The 20,012-nt window shown below is 44.1% G+C and overlaps 1 protein-coding gene across 1 annotated transcript in view; it reads left to right on the forward strand.

The window, feature by feature from the left end:
• LOC117401729 (filamin-A-like) overlaps window positions 1-20,012 on the forward strand; it is a 45,988-nt gene that overhangs the window by 21,573 nt on the left and 4,403 nt on the right. Inside the window, exons 16-41 of the mRNA XM_059017217.1 lie at window positions 428-551; window positions 866-1,026; window positions 1,849-1,939; window positions 2,216-2,385; window positions 3,740-3,857; window positions 4,093-4,355; window positions 4,617-4,935; window positions 6,081-6,254; window positions 7,045-7,207; window positions 7,535-7,695; window positions 8,145-8,312; window positions 8,735-8,858; window positions 8,980-9,136; window positions 9,542-9,731; window positions 10,942-11,189; window positions 12,396-12,486; window positions 12,705-12,845; window positions 13,531-13,659; window positions 13,866-14,039; window positions 14,406-14,567; window positions 14,879-15,082; window positions 15,451-15,603; window positions 16,384-16,506; window positions 17,264-17,530; window positions 18,126-18,263; window positions 18,644-18,759. Of these exons, the coding sequence (XP_058873200.1) occupies window positions 428-551; window positions 866-1,026; window positions 1,849-1,939; window positions 2,216-2,385; window positions 3,740-3,857; window positions 4,093-4,355; window positions 4,617-4,935; window positions 6,081-6,254; window positions 7,045-7,207; window positions 7,535-7,695; window positions 8,145-8,312; window positions 8,735-8,858; window positions 8,980-9,136; window positions 9,542-9,731; window positions 10,942-11,189; window positions 12,396-12,486; window positions 12,705-12,845; window positions 13,531-13,659; window positions 13,866-14,039; window positions 14,406-14,567; window positions 14,879-15,082; window positions 15,451-15,603; window positions 16,384-16,506; window positions 17,264-17,530; window positions 18,126-18,263; window positions 18,644-18,759 (4,329 nt within the window). The remainder of the gene's footprint in view (window positions 1-427; window positions 552-865; window positions 1,027-1,848; window positions 1,940-2,215; window positions 2,386-3,739; window positions 3,858-4,092; window positions 4,356-4,616; window positions 4,936-6,080; window positions 6,255-7,044; window positions 7,208-7,534; window positions 7,696-8,144; window positions 8,313-8,734; window positions 8,859-8,979; window positions 9,137-9,541; window positions 9,732-10,941; window positions 11,190-12,395; window positions 12,487-12,704; window positions 12,846-13,530; window positions 13,660-13,865; window positions 14,040-14,405; window positions 14,568-14,878; window positions 15,083-15,450; window positions 15,604-16,383; window positions 16,507-17,263; window positions 17,531-18,125; window positions 18,264-18,643; window positions 18,760-20,012) is intronic.

Raw genomic sequence — 20,012 nt, forward strand, 5'->3', positions numbered from 1 at the left:
CTTTCCCATGTGTTGCTAAAACTAAGCAGGTTTTTTTAACATTTTGACCACTATTTTAACTTTTTAAAATTGCATTCCACTGCCTCCAAGATGGCTTCACGTGGACCACTCAAACTACATTCCCCATCATCCTCCTGCTTGCATAGGTAACAGATGGATTGACCAGTGAGCAGGAGGAGGATGGGAAATGTAGTTCTGAGAAATACATGAGAGGCCATCTTGAAGCTAAAATAGAAACCGCCAGAGTGTGCTGCAATTTAAAAGTGGGGGGGGGGGAAAATGGTCAAGATGTAAAAAAAAAATAAATAGAACAATACACACACCTTACTTTTAAACAGTTATAGCAACACATGGGAACATGCAACACAATAAAATAAAGGTTATTTTTAATGGTTCAGGTTAACATTGTCAATTCTGTCTCCTCCAGATGATGATTGGTGCTGGAACTCACCCAAACAAGGTGAAGGTGTCAGGACCCGGAGTGGCCAAGACCGGCCTGAAGGCCTGTGAACCGACCTACTTCACTGTGGACTGCGCAGAGGCTGGCCAAGGTAATGCCTGTCTGAAATGGGCACTTTATCACAGCTGCAACCTTTTTAAAGCTGACTTACCTTTGTCCGAAATAATCATTGAAGCCCACAGTTTGTTTGTGTGACTCTCTACAATAACTGTGTCGAGCCGTCCCTTCATGCCGTGGCATCCCAGAGTGCTTTGCAAAGTTAAACAAAACGAGAGTGCTTAAATCAAAGTTCCGCGCACACGGAGCACAATGGCAAAAAGCTCCAGCTGTTTTTTTTTGTTTTTTTTTTTGAGAGCTGTCTTTTGGAACAACTACAAATTCTGTATTTTCGGTTCTCTTCCCCAGGTGACATTAGCGTCGGTATCAAATGTGATTCGGGGGTCATCGGCCCAGCGGAGGCAGACATCGACTTTGACATCATCCGAAACGACAATGACACCTTCACTGTGAAATACACCCCTCCTGGGGCAGGCAGCTACACCATCATGGTGCTGTTCGGTGACCAGGTGACCCCTTTCTGTATCCTAAAATGAGGGGTTTTAATAGATTTCATGATTCATCGATTTTTTTTTTTTTTTTTTTTTTTTTTTTTTTTTTTTTAATCTAACCTGAATTGTGGAGGGTACTTCCAAAGATTCTATAAAGTATTTTTTTTAACTGGTATTATTATTATTATTATTATTATTATTAGTTTATTTAGCAGACGCCTTTATCCAAGGCGACTTACAGAGACTAGGGTGTGTGAACTATGCATCAGCTGCAGAGTCACTTACAATTATGCCTCACCCGAAAGACGGAGCACAAGGAGGTTAAGTGACTTGCTCAGGGTCACACACCCTAGTCTCTGTAAGTCGCCTTGGATAAAGGCGTCTGCTAAATAAACAAATAGTGAACACATAGATGTGTTTCCAGGCTAGATCAGCCCTGGATATGCAGTGGAGTGGAGTAACCTCCAGATGTCTGGCAGTACAACTAGAACTCAAAACCTAGTCCAATTCAACACTTAAATAAGTGAAAGAGTCAAATCTAAGGGGACAGTAAGAAACAAAGCACATTGAATCAGTTTACTGGTCCCTATTTAATCTTAATCTTGTTTATTTTAATTAAGGATATGCAAGTATTCCAAGTGCTATAGATAAACTTCTGTATCCTGTGCTGTAGGTCACAAGGTGTGATTTTTTTTTTGCCATTGCATCAAAGCCACAGTCAAGAACTTCTATATCCCAAATGCAATCTAAACAGCCGAGAGATCTTTATTGGAAGTGGGCGGGCAGTGATGTATCACTGGAGTGTGGTTTTTGATTTTTTTTGATGGTTTTGTTTGTCAGGCTGTCCCTGTCAGTCCACTCCGAATCAAGGTGGATCCTTCCCATGATGCTAGCAAAGTCAAAGCAGAGGGTCCGGGACTGAGCAGGAGCGGTGAGGGGCCGTTTTTTAATCACCCTGTGTACAATTCACACAGGCTCAATACAGAGCAACGCGATTTACATCACTTCATTTAATAGACCAGCGCAATTCGTACAGTTAATACAGACCAAGTAGGAGCCGATTTACATCAGGTGTGCCAAGGATTAACTCAAATTAAAAATGGTATTGTAATTTAAGAATGGATTAAGAGTTGCCCCATTGCTGGCGTGATGGAGCCCAGGTCTGGTCTGTGGGTGTCCCTGTATTAAGTCTGCCCTCCTTTTGCAGGTGTGGAGCTTTGCAAGCCCACCCACTTCACGGTCAACACCAAAGCGGCCGGGAAAGCTAAGCTGGATGTCCAGTTTGCTGGCCCTGCCAAGGGAGAGGCTGTCAAGGACTTTGAGATAATCAATAACCATGACAACACCCACACTGTGAAGTACACCCCAGTACAGCAGGTGAGAGGACTTGGGGGGGGGGTATGGTGAACTGCAAACTGTAATGTTGCTTCTGAGTTTGAGAGCAAGGTACAAGGGTTTCACAATTGTCCTTGTGAGAAATAAGCAGTGCTGTGCACCATGAGGCTGGAATTGCTTTTGGTGATCAACTTTGAGATGGATTTTACAGTCTTGTGTACAGTCATGATGATATATGAACTGGTGAGACCGCACTTGGAGTATTGTGTCCAGTTCTGGTCACCACAGCACTACAGAGACAGTGTGGTTCTGGAGAGAGTCCAGCAAAGAGTCACCAGACTACAAAGACAGGCTGAAAGAAGTGAATCTATTAAGCCTGGAGAAAAGAAGAATCGGGGAGGACATGATTTGTCTTTTAAACTCTTAAAGGGGTTGACATTATTAACCCTAACTGATACTTTTAAGTATTGTATAATAATCGGGACCGGTGGACACATTTGTAAATTAAATGGAGATAGACTTGGGACATGTTGTTGAAGGAGACTCTTCTTCACACAGAGAGCGGTGAGGGGATGGAATGGGTCACCTAGTCATGTTGTTGAAGGAGACTCTTCACACAGAGAGTGGTGAGGGGATGGAATGGGTTACCTAGTCATGTTGTTGAAGGAGACTCTTCTTCACACAGAGAGTGGTGAGGGGATGGAATGGGTTACCTAGTCATGTTGCTGAAGGAGACTCTTCTTTACACAGAGAGTGGTGAGGGGATGGAATGGGTTACCTAGTCATGTTGTTGAAGGAGACTCTTCACACAGAGAGCGGTGAGGGGATGGAATGGGTTACCTAGTCATGTTGTTGAAGGAGACTCTTCTTCACACAGAGTGGTGAGGGGATGGAATGGGTTACCTAGTCATGTTGTTGAAGGAGACTCTTCTTCACACAGAGAGTGGTGAGGGGATGGAATGGGTTACCTAGTCATGTTGTTGAAGGAGACTCTTCTTCACACAGAGAGCGGTGAGGGGATGGAATGGGTTACCTAGTCATGTTGCTGAAGGAGACTCTTCTTCACACAGAGAGTGGTGAGGGGATGGAATGGGTTACCTAGTCATGTTGTTGATGCTGAATCACTGGGATCCTTTAAGACCCGACTTGACAAAGTTCTGAGATCAATCAGCTGCTCAGAACCGGGCGAGCGTTGGTGGGCTCACTGGCCTGCTGTCGTTGGTATTGTAGCACTTTATTTTAAACGGAGTGCTTATTGTGTTGGGTTACAATGGTGATTTCAACATCCTTCCACATGTTTTGATTTTACTGCACATTTCAACTGTATTAATTGCCTCTACCCTGCAAGTCCCCCGACAGCCTATAATGAGGAGTGAAATGTCTCGTTCGTTCGCAGGGCATCACTGGAGTGGGCGTGACCTATGGTGGGGACCACGTTCCCAAGAGCCCCTTCTCCGTGGGTGTCGCCCCGTCACTGGACCTGAGCAAGATCAAAGTGTCTGGCCTTGGAGACAGTAAGTTTGAAGTCCAGTCATTCTTTCAACTAGTAAAACAAACATTCAGTTGATCCCCTAGTGATCTTATGTTTTGGATGATGTGTTGGAATTTTTTGAATTGGGAATTGATTTTAAAGGCATTGGTACTGAAAAAACAGGACTTGACCTCAACCCTAATCCACAGTTCAAATTTAAATGGGGATATACATTTTGCTTGGGAGCATGCCTCCTCTAACTGGCCTTGCCTCCACAGAGATGCCGGTTGGGAAGGACCAGGAGTTCACTGTGAAGTCCGAGGGGGCTGGTGGTCAGGGGAAAGTGGCGGCCAAGATCACTAGCCCCTTGGGGAAGGCTGTGCCCTGCAAGGTGGAGCCAGGCCCGAGTCCGGATAACAGCCAGGTCCGCTTCATCCCCCGGGAGCTGGGACCCTACCAGGTGGAGCTGACCTACGATGGGGTGCCCGTGCCGGGGAGCCCCTTCACTGCTGAGGCCGTGGTCCCCACTGACGCCTCCAAGGTGAGCCCCTGAACCACTGCTTCAAGGATTTGATCCTGTTAATGAACAAACCACACGGAACGCTGTCCGTCCTATGGGGACGGATAAACTCTCCTGCGTGATGACCTCATGAGCCAGATATATAAAGCAATGGAAACCAGCTGTTTTTCAATATTATCAACAGTCAGGATGCTTGTCGGTTTTGAATTTGCTATTCCTATTTCAGAGTTTAACACAACTGTTAAATCACAGCCCTACTTGGTACTAAACATTATTTCATAGGTGCGTTGTTCAGGCCCTGGTCTGGAACACGCCAAGGTGGGCGAGACGGGGAAGTTCAGCGTGGACTGTACCAACGCCGGCCCGGACGAACTGACCGTCGGGATCATCTCCGACAACGGCACGGAGGCCGAGGTCCACATCCAGGACAACGGAAACAGCACCTACAACGTCACCTACATCCCGCTGTACCCTGGCGACTCCACCATCGCCATCCGCTACGGCGGGCAGGATGTGCCCAACTTCCCAGCCAGACTCGCGGTGGAGCCCGCCATTGACTCCAGCGGCGTCAAGGTCTTTGGTCCTGGCATCGAAGGCAAAGGTGAGCTTCACCTGGAGCTGTGTTTTGATCCAAAACCAGAAGAGCTTTACAGATGCCCAGGGCAGCTCTTTTTCAAAAGGAATTGTGGAGTTTTGAAAGAAACATGTTAAAACAGACTGAATGTGCTTTACTTCCAAGGTCGTTTTGACCTCAGCAGTGTTTTCTGGGTCATGTTACTGGCTGAAAAGCGTGTCAGTCAACAGGGGAAGCAGCTGATTGGTTACTGACAGGGATAGCGTCGTTTTTAAGAGGGATGATTTCACCCTCCAGGTGAACGAAGGAAATGCAAACAGATTTCTTTAACCTAGTGTACCGCTATGGTCAAAACTTTTCCATCGCTCTACAGAATGAACGCGTTTTTATTATTTATTTCTTAGCAGACGCCCTTATCCAGGGCGACTTGCAATTGTTACAAGATATCACATTATTTTTATATACAATTACCCATTTATACAGTTGGGTTTTTACTGGAACAATCTAGGTAAAGTACTTTGCTCAAGGGTACAGCAGCAGTGTCCCCCCACCTGGGATTGAACCCACGACCCTCCGGTCAAGAGTCCAGAGCCCTAACCACTACTCCACACTGCTGCCCGCCATTTTGCCTTATAGTCAAATGAAACCTGCTGAATAATGTTACGTTCACATATTGAATTACACACCGCTTTGTAGCTTTTCATATGCTTCACGAAAAACCTGACATTTGAGAAAATGTGACATTTTAAAATCTAGAATGAAATACTATTATGGCTTCTGGTAGACTCTCTCTTTACAATATTTTGTAGTTTCTTTTGATTTTACATGATGATCAATATCTTTAACTGTTATAAAATTATCGTCAATCCTAAAATTTCTAGGTGACTTTTGGCCAAAGCTGTAGTACCAGATACCATGTTTCAAAAATGAAATGTTGACTAACAGGTGTTTCTTTCAGAACTGCACACTGAGACCTATAGCAATAAGGATTACTGTAGGTAATATTTTGGTTTGAGAAAACTATTGCTAAAACCCAGCGATTTTATATGTGTGTTGTGTTTTTTTGTTAACCAGGAATTGTCTACTTTTAAAAATGTGACCTACCAAAACACAGGTGTTTTTAAATGAAAACAGTTCTGTATTCTCAATCAAAACCCTCCCTGTTCATACAGGTGTTTTCCGTGATGCCACCACAGATTTCACCGTGGACGCCCGCGCGCTCACGAAGAATGGCGGCAACCACATCAAGACCCGAATCAACAACCCATCAGGCAAACACACAGACGCCCTGATCAAAGACAAGGGAGACGGAACCTACCAAGTGGAGTACACCCCTTATGAGGAGGGTGCGTGCTGGGGCTTGTCATTGGAGATTTAACCATTTACACCATATAGAGGTGGCACCATCTCAAAGTGAATAAAGGGCAGCAAACCAGTTTGCTAGAGGCGACTAAGGCAACTCCACTTGGCCTTTGGCTTGCAATGTTGCATGAGGAAGACATCTACAGTAAACTTGTACAAGAGAGTAGTTAGCGGTTGGTTGCACCAGTCCTGGTTTCTGTGCTGTGTCTGTAGTATTGGTTAGTTCCCTTTTTACCAATGTTTCCAATCCTATAATGTTATATTAAATGGTCTAACAAAATGAAGTACAGAAGTTGAATTTAATAAACTGTTTTTTTAGTAAAATATCGTGGATTATTGAATTGCAAATATGGAATTAGGATCAAACCTAGTTTTTTTTTTTTTTTTTTTTTTAGAACTTTTTTTAAAGACAAATACACTAAGGGGACCCGCACTTGCGGTTCAAGGTGTTTTGTCAGTATCCTTTTAAATTGAACTGGGATGGAAACAAGACTCCTATTGCACAGCAGTGTCACCCATTCCAGGTTTTATTACTAGCTAGATTAGCACCAAGATAAAGGCAACAAGCTCAGCTGTGTGTTCTCCTCTTTTAACACTTAGCAAAACCAGGAATGGATCAAACATCTATACACCAGGAGTCTTCACATCTCAGACAGAGAGAACCAGACAATTAAAACAGGATTTAAAATTGATCGTTTTTATCCCGGAATTGACTGACAAGGTCATTGTTAAACTGGGAGTGCTCTCTGACTCCCCCTTGTGGTGTCTCTGCAGGTGTGCACTCTGTGGAGGTTGCCTACGATAATGCCCCCTTGCCCAGCAGCCCGTTTCAAGTGCCTGTGACGGAGGGCTGTGACCCAGCCAGAGTGAGAGCCTACGGGCCTGGGCTGGAGAGAGGCACCACAAACGCAGCTAGCAAATTCACAGTGGAGACGAGGTAAGAGTCCCATACTGCTGCACCCATCCTGTGTTGAAGACGACCCATTTGTTCAATTCTTACTTCGGTCTGTTTTTCTGTGCCATTTGATAAATCTGTATTGCGACGTCATATTTCATGTTGTATATAAAGAATGTCCAGTGCTTGAAATGAACACAAAAATAAAGGGCTTTGCAAATAGTTGAAAAAACTGAAAGTGATTTCACAATCCACACTTTTCCAAGCGTTTAACGGAATCGTGTCCCTTTTTTAAAGGGGCATCACGTGCTTTTAAAAAAAAAAAACACCCTATCCGAGTCTTGATTTGTGCTGTGTTTTGCTCCTTAGTGGCGCTGGCAGTGGGGGCCTGGGGCTGGCAATGGAGGGCCCCTCGGAAGCCAAGATGTCCTATACAGATAACAAAGATGGCAGCTGCTCTGTGGAATACATTCCCTACGAACCTGGAACCTACAATCTGAACATCACCTATGGGGGCCAGCCAATCAAAGGTGAGTCCCACATCCTTTCAGACAGACATCAGGACAGTTACGAAGCTAGCAGCGTTTTGACCAGCTCCCAGAAGCGGACTGATCCCAGAAATGCGTCCAGTTTGATCTTTAAAGGATAAAGACTGGGTAAAAGTGTTGACCGCGTGTTAGCTAGGATTTTTCAAGCGCAGCTGGGAGGGATGCATCAATTACTGTTAATTTCTTTTTTTTTTTTTTTTTTTAAATCTGTTTCCAATTCCCTTTTTGAAGCTGTTGATGTTTTTAGAGACATTTTGATCAACTTGAGATGAATTTGCTGAGGAAACAACCACTGATGGCAAATGGACTCCTTTTTAGATTCTCATGTTAATTTAAAATGTGTTCCCAGCTGTAATCTCTCTCTCTCGCTCTCTCGCTCTCTCTCTCGCTCTCTCTCTCTCTCTCTCTCTCTCTCTCGCTCTCTCACACAGGCAGCCCCTTCTCTGTTCCTGTCTATGATATTGTGGACTCCACCAAGGTGAAGTGTCTGGGGCAGGGCCTGGGCAACAACGTGCGTGCCAGCATCCCACAATGCTTCACTGTGGACACCAGCAAGGCAGGAGTCGCGCCACTGCAGGTCCAAGTGCAGGGGCCCAAAGGTAACTCTCTCTCTCTCTCTCTTTCTCTCTCTCTCCGAACCTCCTGCCCTGGCTTTAACCGCTCTGGGGGGGCCTGGCTGGTGTGTAATTCAATGGCCTTGGATGCTTTGTGCATCCCATCCTTGATTTGATTGATGTTTGCCAAAGGGTTAATCAAAGGACGCAATCAATGCAGCTATTGACTAATGGTTCTGTCCTCCGGGGGTGGTTGAACCAGTGCAATTGGTCGTCAATCCTAAAATTCTAGGTGACTTTTGGCCACAGCTGTAGTACCAGATACCAGGTTTCAAAAATGAAATGTTGACTAACAGGTGTTTCTTTCAAAACTGCACATTTTGAGACCTATAGCAAAATGGATTACTATGGGTAATTTGGTTTGAGAAAACTATCGCAGCTATTGACTATCGGTTCTGTCCTCCCAGGAGTGGCTGAACCAGTGGAATTGGTGGACAATGGAGACGGGACACACACCGTCAGCTATGTCCCCACCAGTAAGGGACCCTACTCTGTCAACGTGCTTTATGGAGAGGAGGAGGTCCCATGCAGGTGAGAGCAAAGAGGGCAACGGGTTCAAATCTGGGATATGGTTTTTGGCTTATGGTGTATATATATGAGCCATAGAATACACGCTAGTTTGTCGTGACTTTGTTTTTTCTCGTCCTCTCAGTCCTTTCAAGGTGAAGGTTCTGCCCACTCATGATGCCAGCAAGGTCAAGGCCAGCGGACCGGGTCTCGACACCACAGGGGTGCAAGCCAGCCTGCCGGTGGAGTTCACCATTGATGCCAAAGACGCGGGCGAGGGGCTGCTGGCAGTGCAGATCACAGTGAGTCTCCACAGGCTGCCCAGACTGGCGCCGATACCCCTCCTAAATCTTATATGGGGACGGATAATAAATATATTCTACAGCTCTGGCTAAAAGTTTTGCATCACCTAGTATTTTATGATTGAGACAATAATAATAATAATAATAATAATAATAATAATAATAATAAAAACTATGAAGATAATTTAGATTCTTACCATCATGCAACTTCAGCATATTTTAATTTCTAAAAGTAATCCGTGTGATATGCTACTCCCTAGAAGAAAGTAATCTATTTTTTGGGCCGGATTACTTTTATTATGGAACGGATTACTTCGGTTAATCTGTTGTAATTTGTTATGACGGACTTCCAAGCGGTTTTGTGTTCTGCTGGTTTTGAAATGTTTGAAATTCTTTTTGATTTAGGATCCTGAAGGAAAGCCCAAGAAAGCTAACATTCGGGACAATGAGGATGGGACTTACCTGGTATCGTACGTCCCAGACGTGACTGGACGCTACACCACCCTGATCAAATACGGGGGAGACGAAATCCCCTACTCACCCTACAGAATCCGGGCAGTGACCACTGGCAATGCCAGCAAGTGCACAGTCACAGGTATGTCTTGGAATAGGTTGGAGAAAGGATAGTAAGCTTACTACAATACCATTTTAAATCCCCTTTTTTTTTCTTGTTACTGTATCTTATAAAGCGCTTTGATGGTGGTCCACTATGAAAGGCGCTATATAAGATTGATTTCAAGTAGACAATCAATTCACGCTACAAGACGCTGCACACTTTTGCAGATCACTTTCTTTTTCATTCCTCACTTTTTTGCTTTTTCACCTTCAGTTTCAATTGGAGGTCACAGGTTAGGTAAGCCTTGGGATTAATTTGTACAGGGACAGCATTGCTACCTCGCTGAGTGTAGACGTCTCTTCCTAATGGCTGTCCTGATGGACGTACGCCTATCAATTAATGAAACATGTTTTAGTGAGCATAACCAAACACGTTTTTTTGAGGTACCATTTGTCAGGAAGACCTTTTTAAGATGAACTTGTATTAAAAAGCTAAATGGGTGGGAAGCATTTTAGTCTAGTGCTTAGAGTTGAGGGACTGGGAGAGTGTTAGAGCTGAGGGACTGGGAGGGAGGGAAGCAGTGTGATTTAGTCTCGTGGTTAGAGCTGAGGGACTGGGAGGGAGGGAAGCAGTGTGATATAGTCTCGTGGTTAGAGCTGAGGGACTGGGAGGGAATAATTTCAGATTCATGAAGCTTCATGAGGAGATATATTTATTTTTTGCTGTCATTCTTGGCTGCTGGCTGTGGTTCTTGTCTGTAACCATGGCGACTAAGCATGGCTCTGGAATGCTGTTCTCTCATTGGCTGTAAAAGCTTGTATAGAGAGCTATGGGGTAACTCCATATTCAGGAAACTGGAGAGAGAACTGGGTAGGGAATGGGATGGTACAGAACTGGAACAAGAGAATTATGACCTGAATTAATACAGCCGTATCAGTGCTGTAGTGGCATTTTACAGGATTAAACATTTGAATTTTAGTAGGCATGTATGCTAATCCATTAAAGCACTCGAATTTCCATTTGACCGTTCCATTTTAAAGAACCGTTTTTTTACAGAAACGCTAAATAGCACTGAAATTCAGAAATACTAAACTTCATTTCAACGACTCAGCATTTAAAAATGAATGACGACTTCTTGTCAACGTTTTGCCCGTGATACTAGCGTGGATGGGGTAAGGGTGGTAATATGGGCGAGGTTTTGCAGTGGCATTTTCAAACCTGCTCCCTTCATCCTCTCCCCTGGGTACAGGAGCTGGCATTGGTCCTACCATCCAGATTGGCGAGCAGACCGCCATCGCTGTTGATGCCAAGGCCGCTGGCAAGGGTAAGGTGACCTGTACAGTGTGCACGCCGGAAGGCACAGAAGTGGACGTTGATGTGGTCGAGAATCAGGACGGAACCTTCGATATCTTCTACACCGCGCCGCAGCCCGGACAATACATCGTCTGTGTGCGCTTCGGGGGGGAACACATTCTGAAGAGCCCTTTCCAGGTTACGGTGAGTACTTCCTGTGCCATTTCTGATAACGCAACAGTCCTTAAAACACAAAGGTGTATAAAGGGGGCTCTCTTATGAAACAAGAAACTGAAGCCTAAATAGACTCAAATGTCTTCATCTAGACCAATGTGGGGAAGCTATAAAAAAAAAAAAAGGCCAACAAGATGCTCGGATATATTGTGAGAAGTGTTGAATTTAAAATCAAGGGAAGTAATGTTAAAACTTTACAATGCATTAGTAAGACCTCACCTAGAATATTGTGTTCAGTTCTGGTCACCTCGTTACAAAAAGGATATTGCTGCTCTAGAAAGAGTGCAAAGAGCGACCAGAATTATCCCGGGTTTAAAAGGCATGTCGTATGCAGACAGGCTAAAAGAATTGAATCTATTCAGTCTTGAACAAAGAAGACTACGCGGCGATCTGATTCAAGCATTCAAAATCCTAAAAGGTATTGACAATGTCAACCCGGGGGACTTTTTTGATCTGAAAAAAGAAACAAGGACCAGGGGTCACAAATGGAGATTAGATAAAGGGGCATTCAGAACAGAAAATAGGAGGCGCTTTTTTACACAGAGAATTGAGGGTCTGGAACCAACTCCCCAGTAATGTTGTTGAAGCTGACACCCTGGGATCCTTCAAGAAGCTGCTTGAGATTCTGGGATCAATAAGCTACTAACAACCAAACGAGCAAGATGGGCTGAATGGCGCCTCCTCTCGTTTTTGTAAACTTTCTTATGTTCTTAAATATGATCCATGTCTTGGTGTTTGTTTTGTTTCTCCCTGCAGTGATTCGGAGCTGCTTTGTCTTGATGTCAAATTGAGAAAAAAAAAAAATCTATGACAAATCAATGAAAGTACTCACAAAATCTAATATGCCTTAATGTATGGAAAATATCTAAGGTTGTGTGTGTTTTCAAATTAGTACCAGTAATTCAATACCCCCTCACCAATTGGCACACTCTGCCACTGGACCTTTCTGGGTTTAACTCCCTCGCATGCGGGTCTGGGAGAGCTAACTTCATTTCTAACCTTTTATTTTTTGTTTCCAAGCGACTCGAAGCATTTTGAATGTGGGGCAGGATGTTTTCCAGTAGTGTTGATACCTCCGTCTGTCTACGAATTTGAAATCCTTCAAAATACTCCTGTATTTAGCACAGCTTTTTTTTTTTTTTTTTTTTTTTAATAACCTCTTGACCTTCCCTGCAGGCTACTGACCGACCAGTGGGGCTGGACGTGGCCGGACTGCGTCCATTCGACTTGGTCATTCCATTCACCGTCAAGAAGGGCGACATCACAGGTGAGCAAGATTCCATTGCACGTCAAGGTGGATTTCATCAAGTACGGGCAAATTTTACTAGGGTTATTTTAGGGTTAAACAAAGCACAGGTCCGGTAGTACCGTTTTTGTCTATTGAGCAGGGTGCAGAGAGCAGGTGCATGCATTTTATTAAAAATCATTGCAAACTCATTTTCAGAGTTACTGATGTTTCAGACTTGACTCCTTTGATTCTGGCAGGTGACGTGAGAATGCCCTCTGGAAAGGTCGCCCAGCCTGACATCACAGACAACAAGGACGGGACGGTGACTGTGAAGTTTTCCCCTACAGAGGCTGGGCTTCATGAGATGGACATCAAATATGATGGCATGCATATACCAGGTACTACCTGCTTCAATAACACACACGAGCATCACTGCAGGTCTCTCCAACCTGTAGCCAGCCAGGATTGCACTGCTATGTCATTGTGGGTATAAATGCTGTAATCCTAACCTTGTTGCATCCTAGCTCCTATTGCATTCTAATAAACTACACTGTATATAAATATTAATCTTGCATTACTGCCCTGTAAGCTGCCTTGGATAAAGGCATCTGACAAATAAATATCGAACATCCATCCTCTGGCACGGCTTAATTGAATCATGACTGGAGGCAGTCTAAATCTAATGAGGGGGGGGGGGGGGGAAGGAGACAAAACATCTTTTAATTTAACCAAACTAGACCCGAACAAAAATGTTTTATGTATGTCACTTTAGCTGTCTGCTTATTTAATTAGCAGTGTGGAGTAGTGGTTAGGGCTCTGGACTCTTGACCGGAGGGTCGTGGGTTCAATCCCTGGTGGGGGGGACACTGCTGCTGTACCCTTGAGCAAGGTACTTTACCTAGATTGCTCCAGTAAAAACCCAACTGTATAAATGGGTAATTGTATGTAAAAATAAGGTGATATCTTGTAACAATTGTAAGTCGCCCTGGATAAGGGCGTTGGCTAAGAAATAAATAATAATAATAATAATAATTCTGGTTTTAAGTTTTTTTCTAAAGGAAATGTATATTCTCCCTTCAACAGGAAGTCCACTTCATTTCTACGTGGACTATGTTGACAGCGGTCACGTGACTGCGTACGGACCAGGCCTGATTCACGGCACAGTCAACAAACCAGCTGTGTTCACTGTCAACACCAAAGATGCCGGGGAAGGTAAATTCACACTTAACACTGCAGTGTGGCCAATACAATGTGACAGGGCAGCAGTGTGGAGTAGTGGTTAGGGCTCTGGACTCTTGACCGGAGGGTCGTGGGTTCAATCCCAGGTGGGGGGACGCTGCTGCTGTACCCTTGAGCAAGGTACTTTACCTAGATTGCTCCAGTAAAAAACCCAACTGTATAAACATGATTTTTCGCAGGTGGACTGTCCCTTGCTATTGAAGGCCCATCCAAGGCTGATATAGGCTGCACTGACAACCAGGACGGGACTTGTACTGTCTCCTATCTACCATCACTGCCCGGAGACTACAACATCCTGGTCAAATACAACGACAAACACATCGCTGGCAGCCCCTTCGTGTCAAAAATCACAGGTAGGGTGAAAGTTAGTAACTTTTTTTTTTTCTTTTTGTGTGTAAAATGTAGTTTTTAAATTAGATATTTTATTTAACATCATGCAATCAGACACTTTTTTTTTTTTAAATACACGACCTTGAAGTTTTGAGATGAATTTGCTGCGGAAATGACCATTGATGGCAAATGGACTCCTTTTAGTTGCTTATGTTAATTTTAAAATGTGTTCTCAGCTGTAATTCATTGTGTGATAATTGGCCTCCTGGATAGCTGAACCTTGTCTCCCTGTCTCTCAATAAGTTCCACTAATGATTTTTGTAGTTTGTTGCGAACAGCCCTAGTCACAGCTGCTCCATATTAAATTCCCCCCTCCTCTGTCTCTCCAGGGGATGATTCCATGAGGATGTCCCAACTCAAGGTGGGCTCCACTGCCGATATCCCTCTGGACATCGGAGAGTCTGACCTCAGCCAGCTGACCGCCAGTGTGACCGCACCCTCCGGTCGCGAGGAGCCCTGCCTGCTCAAGATGCTGAGGAACGGACGTGTTGGTGAGAGAGAGACGCTGGTTCATTGCTCTTCATCCCCAATGGAGATGCATCACCTAGGATTGTAGGATTGAGACATTAAAAAAAAAAAAAAGAGAATCATTTTAGATCTTGTACTTAACGTCATGTAATCAGAGAAACGACAATGATTTTACAAAAGTCTACCGAAAGCCATAAATACATGCTAATTTATTATCATTTTCAGTACAGTGAATCCATGCTAAACCATCCTCTCTCTCTCTCTCTCTCTCTCTCTCTCTCTCTCTCTCTCTCTCTCTCTCTCTCTCTCTCTCTCTCTCTCTCTCTCTCTCCAGGAATCTCGTTTGTTCCCAAGGAGACCGGGGAGCACCTGGTCAGCATCAAAAGGAACGGCCACCACATTCCCAGCAGCCCCATCACCGTCATCATCAAACAATCGGAGCTCGGAGACGCCAGCCGCGTTCGGGTCTCCGGGCCGGGCCTGACCGAGGGGCAGACCTTCGAGCCGGCAGAGTTCATCATAGACGCCCGCGACGCAGGTACCACAGCCAGAGAGGGAGGGAGGGAGGGAGGGCATTGTACTGGTAGCGCCCCCTGATGCATGTCCAGCGCATGGCTCTTGAGCCACATAGAACTTCTTATTGAGCTCTTTTTGCAGTCTTTTCAGACCCTGAAAGCAATTGGAGGGATATTATTATTATTATTATTATTATTATTATTATTATTATTATTGGAGGCTCCATTTGCATAGCAGTTTGATCCATTCCTGGTTTTACAAACGATCAATAAATAAGTAGAATTATATTAACAATCTGGAAATGATGAATACCCACATAGAAAATTTTAAAACTGACCATCAGGGAAGGACATCCTGGAATAGAGACCTGACCGTGTGTCCTGTTGCTAGGTTACGGTGGCCTGAGCTTGTCCATCGAGGGTCCCAGCAAAGTGGACATCAACACAGAGGACCTGGAGGACGGCACATGTAAAGTGACCTACTGCCCGACCGAGCCCGGCAATTACATCATCAACATCAAGTTTGCTGACCAGCACGTTCCAGGTACAGCAGCCCAGTTTTAAATCCCACCCCTGTGGAATTAACTGATTTTTACTGTTGTAATTTTACTGCAGCATAATCCTAATCAATTGCAATTGAGCAAAAATAGCATTGCAATTTACAATTTCAGCAAACCATTCTGTGCAATTTTTTGTAATTGACCTCCGTGCATCACAATCCAGCAGCACACTGAGGGAGTTGTTTTTTTTTTTTTTTTCATTGCTTAAAAAAAATTAAGTGTTGAATCCGAAAGCTTGATTTTACACAGGGTCAAAACTGGAGTGCGGGGTGTGTGGAATAATAATAATTATTATTATAATAATAATAATAATAATAATAGTAATAATTTCTTAGACGCCCTTATCCAGGGCGACTTAGTCGTAAACAAAAATACATTTCAAGAATCACAGTACAAGTAATACAATTAAGAGCAAGATAAATACAATGACTTTGGTTCTAGCAGGTACAAGAATATGACAAAATACGATTCAATAACGGAGCAGATAACAGTGTCAGTGATAGTTACATCAGGATATGATTAAATACAAAATACTACAGATTAAATAACACTTGATTACAGTTCTCTGAAGTACAGGATTAAATGCAGTAAAATAGGGAGCAGATAAGAGCAAGTAAAGCACATTTTAAGGAAGAGTGATAAAGTATCCAGAGGGTATGGGTTACTGAATCACTGGCTCCAGAGGTTTGGGAGACAAAGTCGATGAAATATGTCGGCGTGTCCGGTTCCTCCGGTCTCCTCACTCCTGTCCTTGTCGTCTCCAGGCAGCGCTTTCACAGTCAAGGTCACCGGGGAGGGTCGAATGAAGGAAAGCATCACGCGGCGTCGCAAAGCTGCGTCCGTGGCCGACGTGGGCAGCCTGTGTGACCTGAACCTCAAAATCCCAGGTAAGAACTTCAACAAATTGCACTGGTAGTGGAGGAGGCTGTGTGGTCCAGTGGTTAAAGAAAAGGGGCTTGTAACCAGGAGGTCCCCGGTTCAAATCCCACCTCAGCCACTGGCTCATTGTGTGACCCTGAGCAAGTCACTTCACCTCCTTGTGCTCCGTCTTTCGGGTGAGACGTAGTTGTAAGTTACTCTGCAGCTGATGCATAGTTCACACACCCTAGTCTCTAAGTCACCTTGGATAAAGGCGTCTGCAAAATAAACAAATAATTTTGAATTCTCTTTCCATTGGCTTTTAAGTCCCTCAAGTTAACTGCCATCGTGTGGCACTCGATTGTAAAAGCGAGGGAAGGACAGGTTTGCTAGTTGTAGTTTAATAGGTTTTGTTTAATATCTGCAGACTAAAAAAAAACGTCTTAAAGGGAATTACTCAGCAAACCCAAAGTATCCCTTTTAATGCTAACTTTCACGAGTACTGTAAATAAAGTCTCGAATGCTACCATTTTAACTAGTAACAAATCTAGTGTCGTCTAGTATTTCATCTAGTGTCTTCTCTGAGTACTTGGCTTCAGCCTTTTTTTAAGCCATTCTTAACGTCAAGTGATCTTTTATGGTGAGATCGGGGGAAAAAAAGAGCACTAGGAGCAGAAGGGACAACTTTGGCCACTTGAGTTCTTGTAGGGTTCAAAGGAGGAAACGTCTCTCCAAAACTTGGGTGTATTTTTGGAAGCCTGACTTCTCCCTCTGTCTTTCCGTTAGAGATTAACATTGGAGAGATGAAGGCCCAGGTAACCAGTCCCTCTGGGAAGGTGCACGATGCTGAGATCGTGGGAGAAGAGAACAACACCTACTGCATCCGCTTCGTACCCTCGGAGATGGGCATCCACACCGTCAACGTCAAGTACCAGGGCCAGCACGTGCCAGGGAGCCCCTTCCAGTTTACCGTGGGCCCGCTCGGAGAGGGGGGGGCTCACAAGGTGCGGGCTGGGGGCCCGGGACTGGAGAGAGCAGAGGCAGGACTGCCAGGTAACCAAGTCTCTGCTTTAGAGGGGATGGATTTCAATCAAACCCATTTCCAAAAATGAGATTGAAATGTTTTATGTTTTAAGTGGAACTCTGAGCTTGCTAAGTGTGTCTACTGTTCCTGGCGTTAACGAAGGGGCAACGGGCTGTTTTTATGCAGCAATGTTTCTTGCCGCAATCCAATCTTTTTTTTAAGTCGCATTTAAAACGCATATTTGTTTGGGTATATTTGAGCTGGATTTGAGTAGCCAATGACTTTTGAGAATTATGCAGTAAAGTGAAAAACAAAACGAGAGAGCTCCTCTGTACAGCAGCGGTGTGGAGTAGTGGTTAGGGCTCTGGACTCTTGACCGGAGGGTTCAATCCCAGGTCGGGGGGGACACTGCTGCTGTACCCTTGAGCAAGGTACTTTACCTAGATTGCTCCAGTAAAAACCCAACTGTGTAAATGGGTAATTGTATGTAAAAAATAATGTGATATCTTGTAACAATTGTAAGTCGCCCTGGATAAGGGCGTCTGCTAAGAAATAAATAATACAATACACTCCTCCAGCACATGGCTAATTGTACTGCAATGTCTTTCCATTGTTTTGAATCAGCCGAGTTCAGTATCTGGACCCGTGAGGCTGGAGCTGGTGGTCTGTCCATCGCGATCGAAGGACCCAGTAAAGCAGAGATCTCCTTCGAGGATCGCAAGGATGGGTCCTGTGGGGTTTCGTACATCGCCCAGGAACCTGGTGAGTCCAAGCCCAATGGGGAACCTCGCTCTAAGACTTACTTAAGAATTATGACAAATCAAAATATACAAACACGCTCTGGTAGGAATAATATTGATTTTTTTTTTGCTTGATTCTAAGCAACATCCATTTTATATCAATGTATTCCACGTTCTTGCCCCATTTCAGTCTTTTTTTTTGCACGCTGTATCTTGTGTAATAACAGAACTTGCATAGGAAACGATGGGAGAGCTGTGTCCTGTCTCTCTCTCTCCTCTCTCTCTCTCTCTCTCTCTCTCTCAAAGTGGAAAAGTTCATGACCTAAACAGATCAGTAAACACAGCGAGAGAATCCCTCCAGGAGTCTCCTGATTTATCCCTGTCCGTGCCGTTTTTTCCCAGGTGACTACGAGGTGTCGATCCGGTTCAACGACGAGCACATTCCCGACAGCCCCATCGTTGTGCCAGTGTCCTGCCCTTCGGACGATGCCCGCAGGCTCACTGTTTCTAGTCTTCAGGTGAGGCATCGAGTAAGACACAAGGCCATCGCCGCCCGCTCAGCAGCAGAAACTCCTGGGGACTCGCGGGTCTTCATATCAGCACAGGGACACGTTTATAAAACTGAAGTTTCACAGAGCAGGGGTGGTCAGCCCTGGTCCTAGAGAGCCACAAAGTGTTCTGGAATTCTCAATTACTTCATTGAACCAATTATTACATTAATTGTAGGCGCTCTAGGACCGGGCTGGCTAGCATATAAATAGAGCAGGTATATGTTTTGACACGAAGTTGAAATTCTTAACTAGGGGTGTGTTGTTTTTTTGTTCCCAAAACTTTAAATTTAATTTTGGGTTAGCTGAAAGTCTAATTCATAGTCTAAGTGTCTCCAGAGTAAAATGACCCTACTACCCTATTACATGTATTAAAGAAAAGAGAAAAACACTGTTCTGGGTGTTTTTCAAATTTCTTAAATTCAGCCTTTTTTTTTTAGTGTTAATAGTTGTCGTTTTGAGATTTAGAATTCTGTTTTATGAACAGGGTCGTTTTCTACAGCTGTGGCCAAACGCGCCTAGAATTTTAGGATTGAGACAACAAAAAATAAATTATTTAACATGTAATCGAACTACAAAACGATGTCATAAGTGTCTACCGGAAGCCATAATAGTAGCACAGTATTTAATGTTAGATTTTAGAATATCACGAAGTATATGTGGGGAAAACAACACCAAAGCGCTGTTGTGCAATTCAATATGTTAACGTCACATTATTCAGCAGGTTTCATTCGACTTTATGAAGCAGAATGAGTTCATTCTACAGGGTGATGCAAAACTTTTGACCACAGCTCTACATGGATCTTCTCCTATAGAGAACCACACTGAGCTGTGGTTTGGGGCTAGTTTAGTGGACAGGCTTGGGGGAGTTTCTGCTACTGACTGCTGGGAGGTTACGGTCCTGTAGTGACCACTGAAGGGCCGGTGTGTGTGTTTCTCGTGTCTCTTTCTAAAGACTTTTAACAGACTCCTCTGATCTGACCGGACTCAGGTTTGAAGAGATTTCTCCATAAGGGCTTATGGGCACATTGTCTCTGTGTGCCAATGAGTCCAGTCTCTGTTTCTGTGGCATTTTCAAATGTATTTAACTCCTCTCCTGCTTTTTAAACCTATACCATTGGTTCTCAACAGGTAACGTACTTCAAAAATGATTTTTTTTTTTAAGGGACTATATGTTTTAAGGACTGGCCTAGTTACAAAGTTTAAATACTTCATTATTTTTT

The sequence above is a fragment of the Acipenser ruthenus genome, chromosome 55 (genome assembly GCF_902713425.1).
Source record: "Acipenser ruthenus chromosome 55, fAciRut3.2 maternal haplotype, whole genome shotgun sequence".
Classification (NCBI taxonomy): Eukaryota; Metazoa; Chordata; class Actinopteri; order Acipenseriformes; family Acipenseridae; genus Acipenser; species Acipenser ruthenus.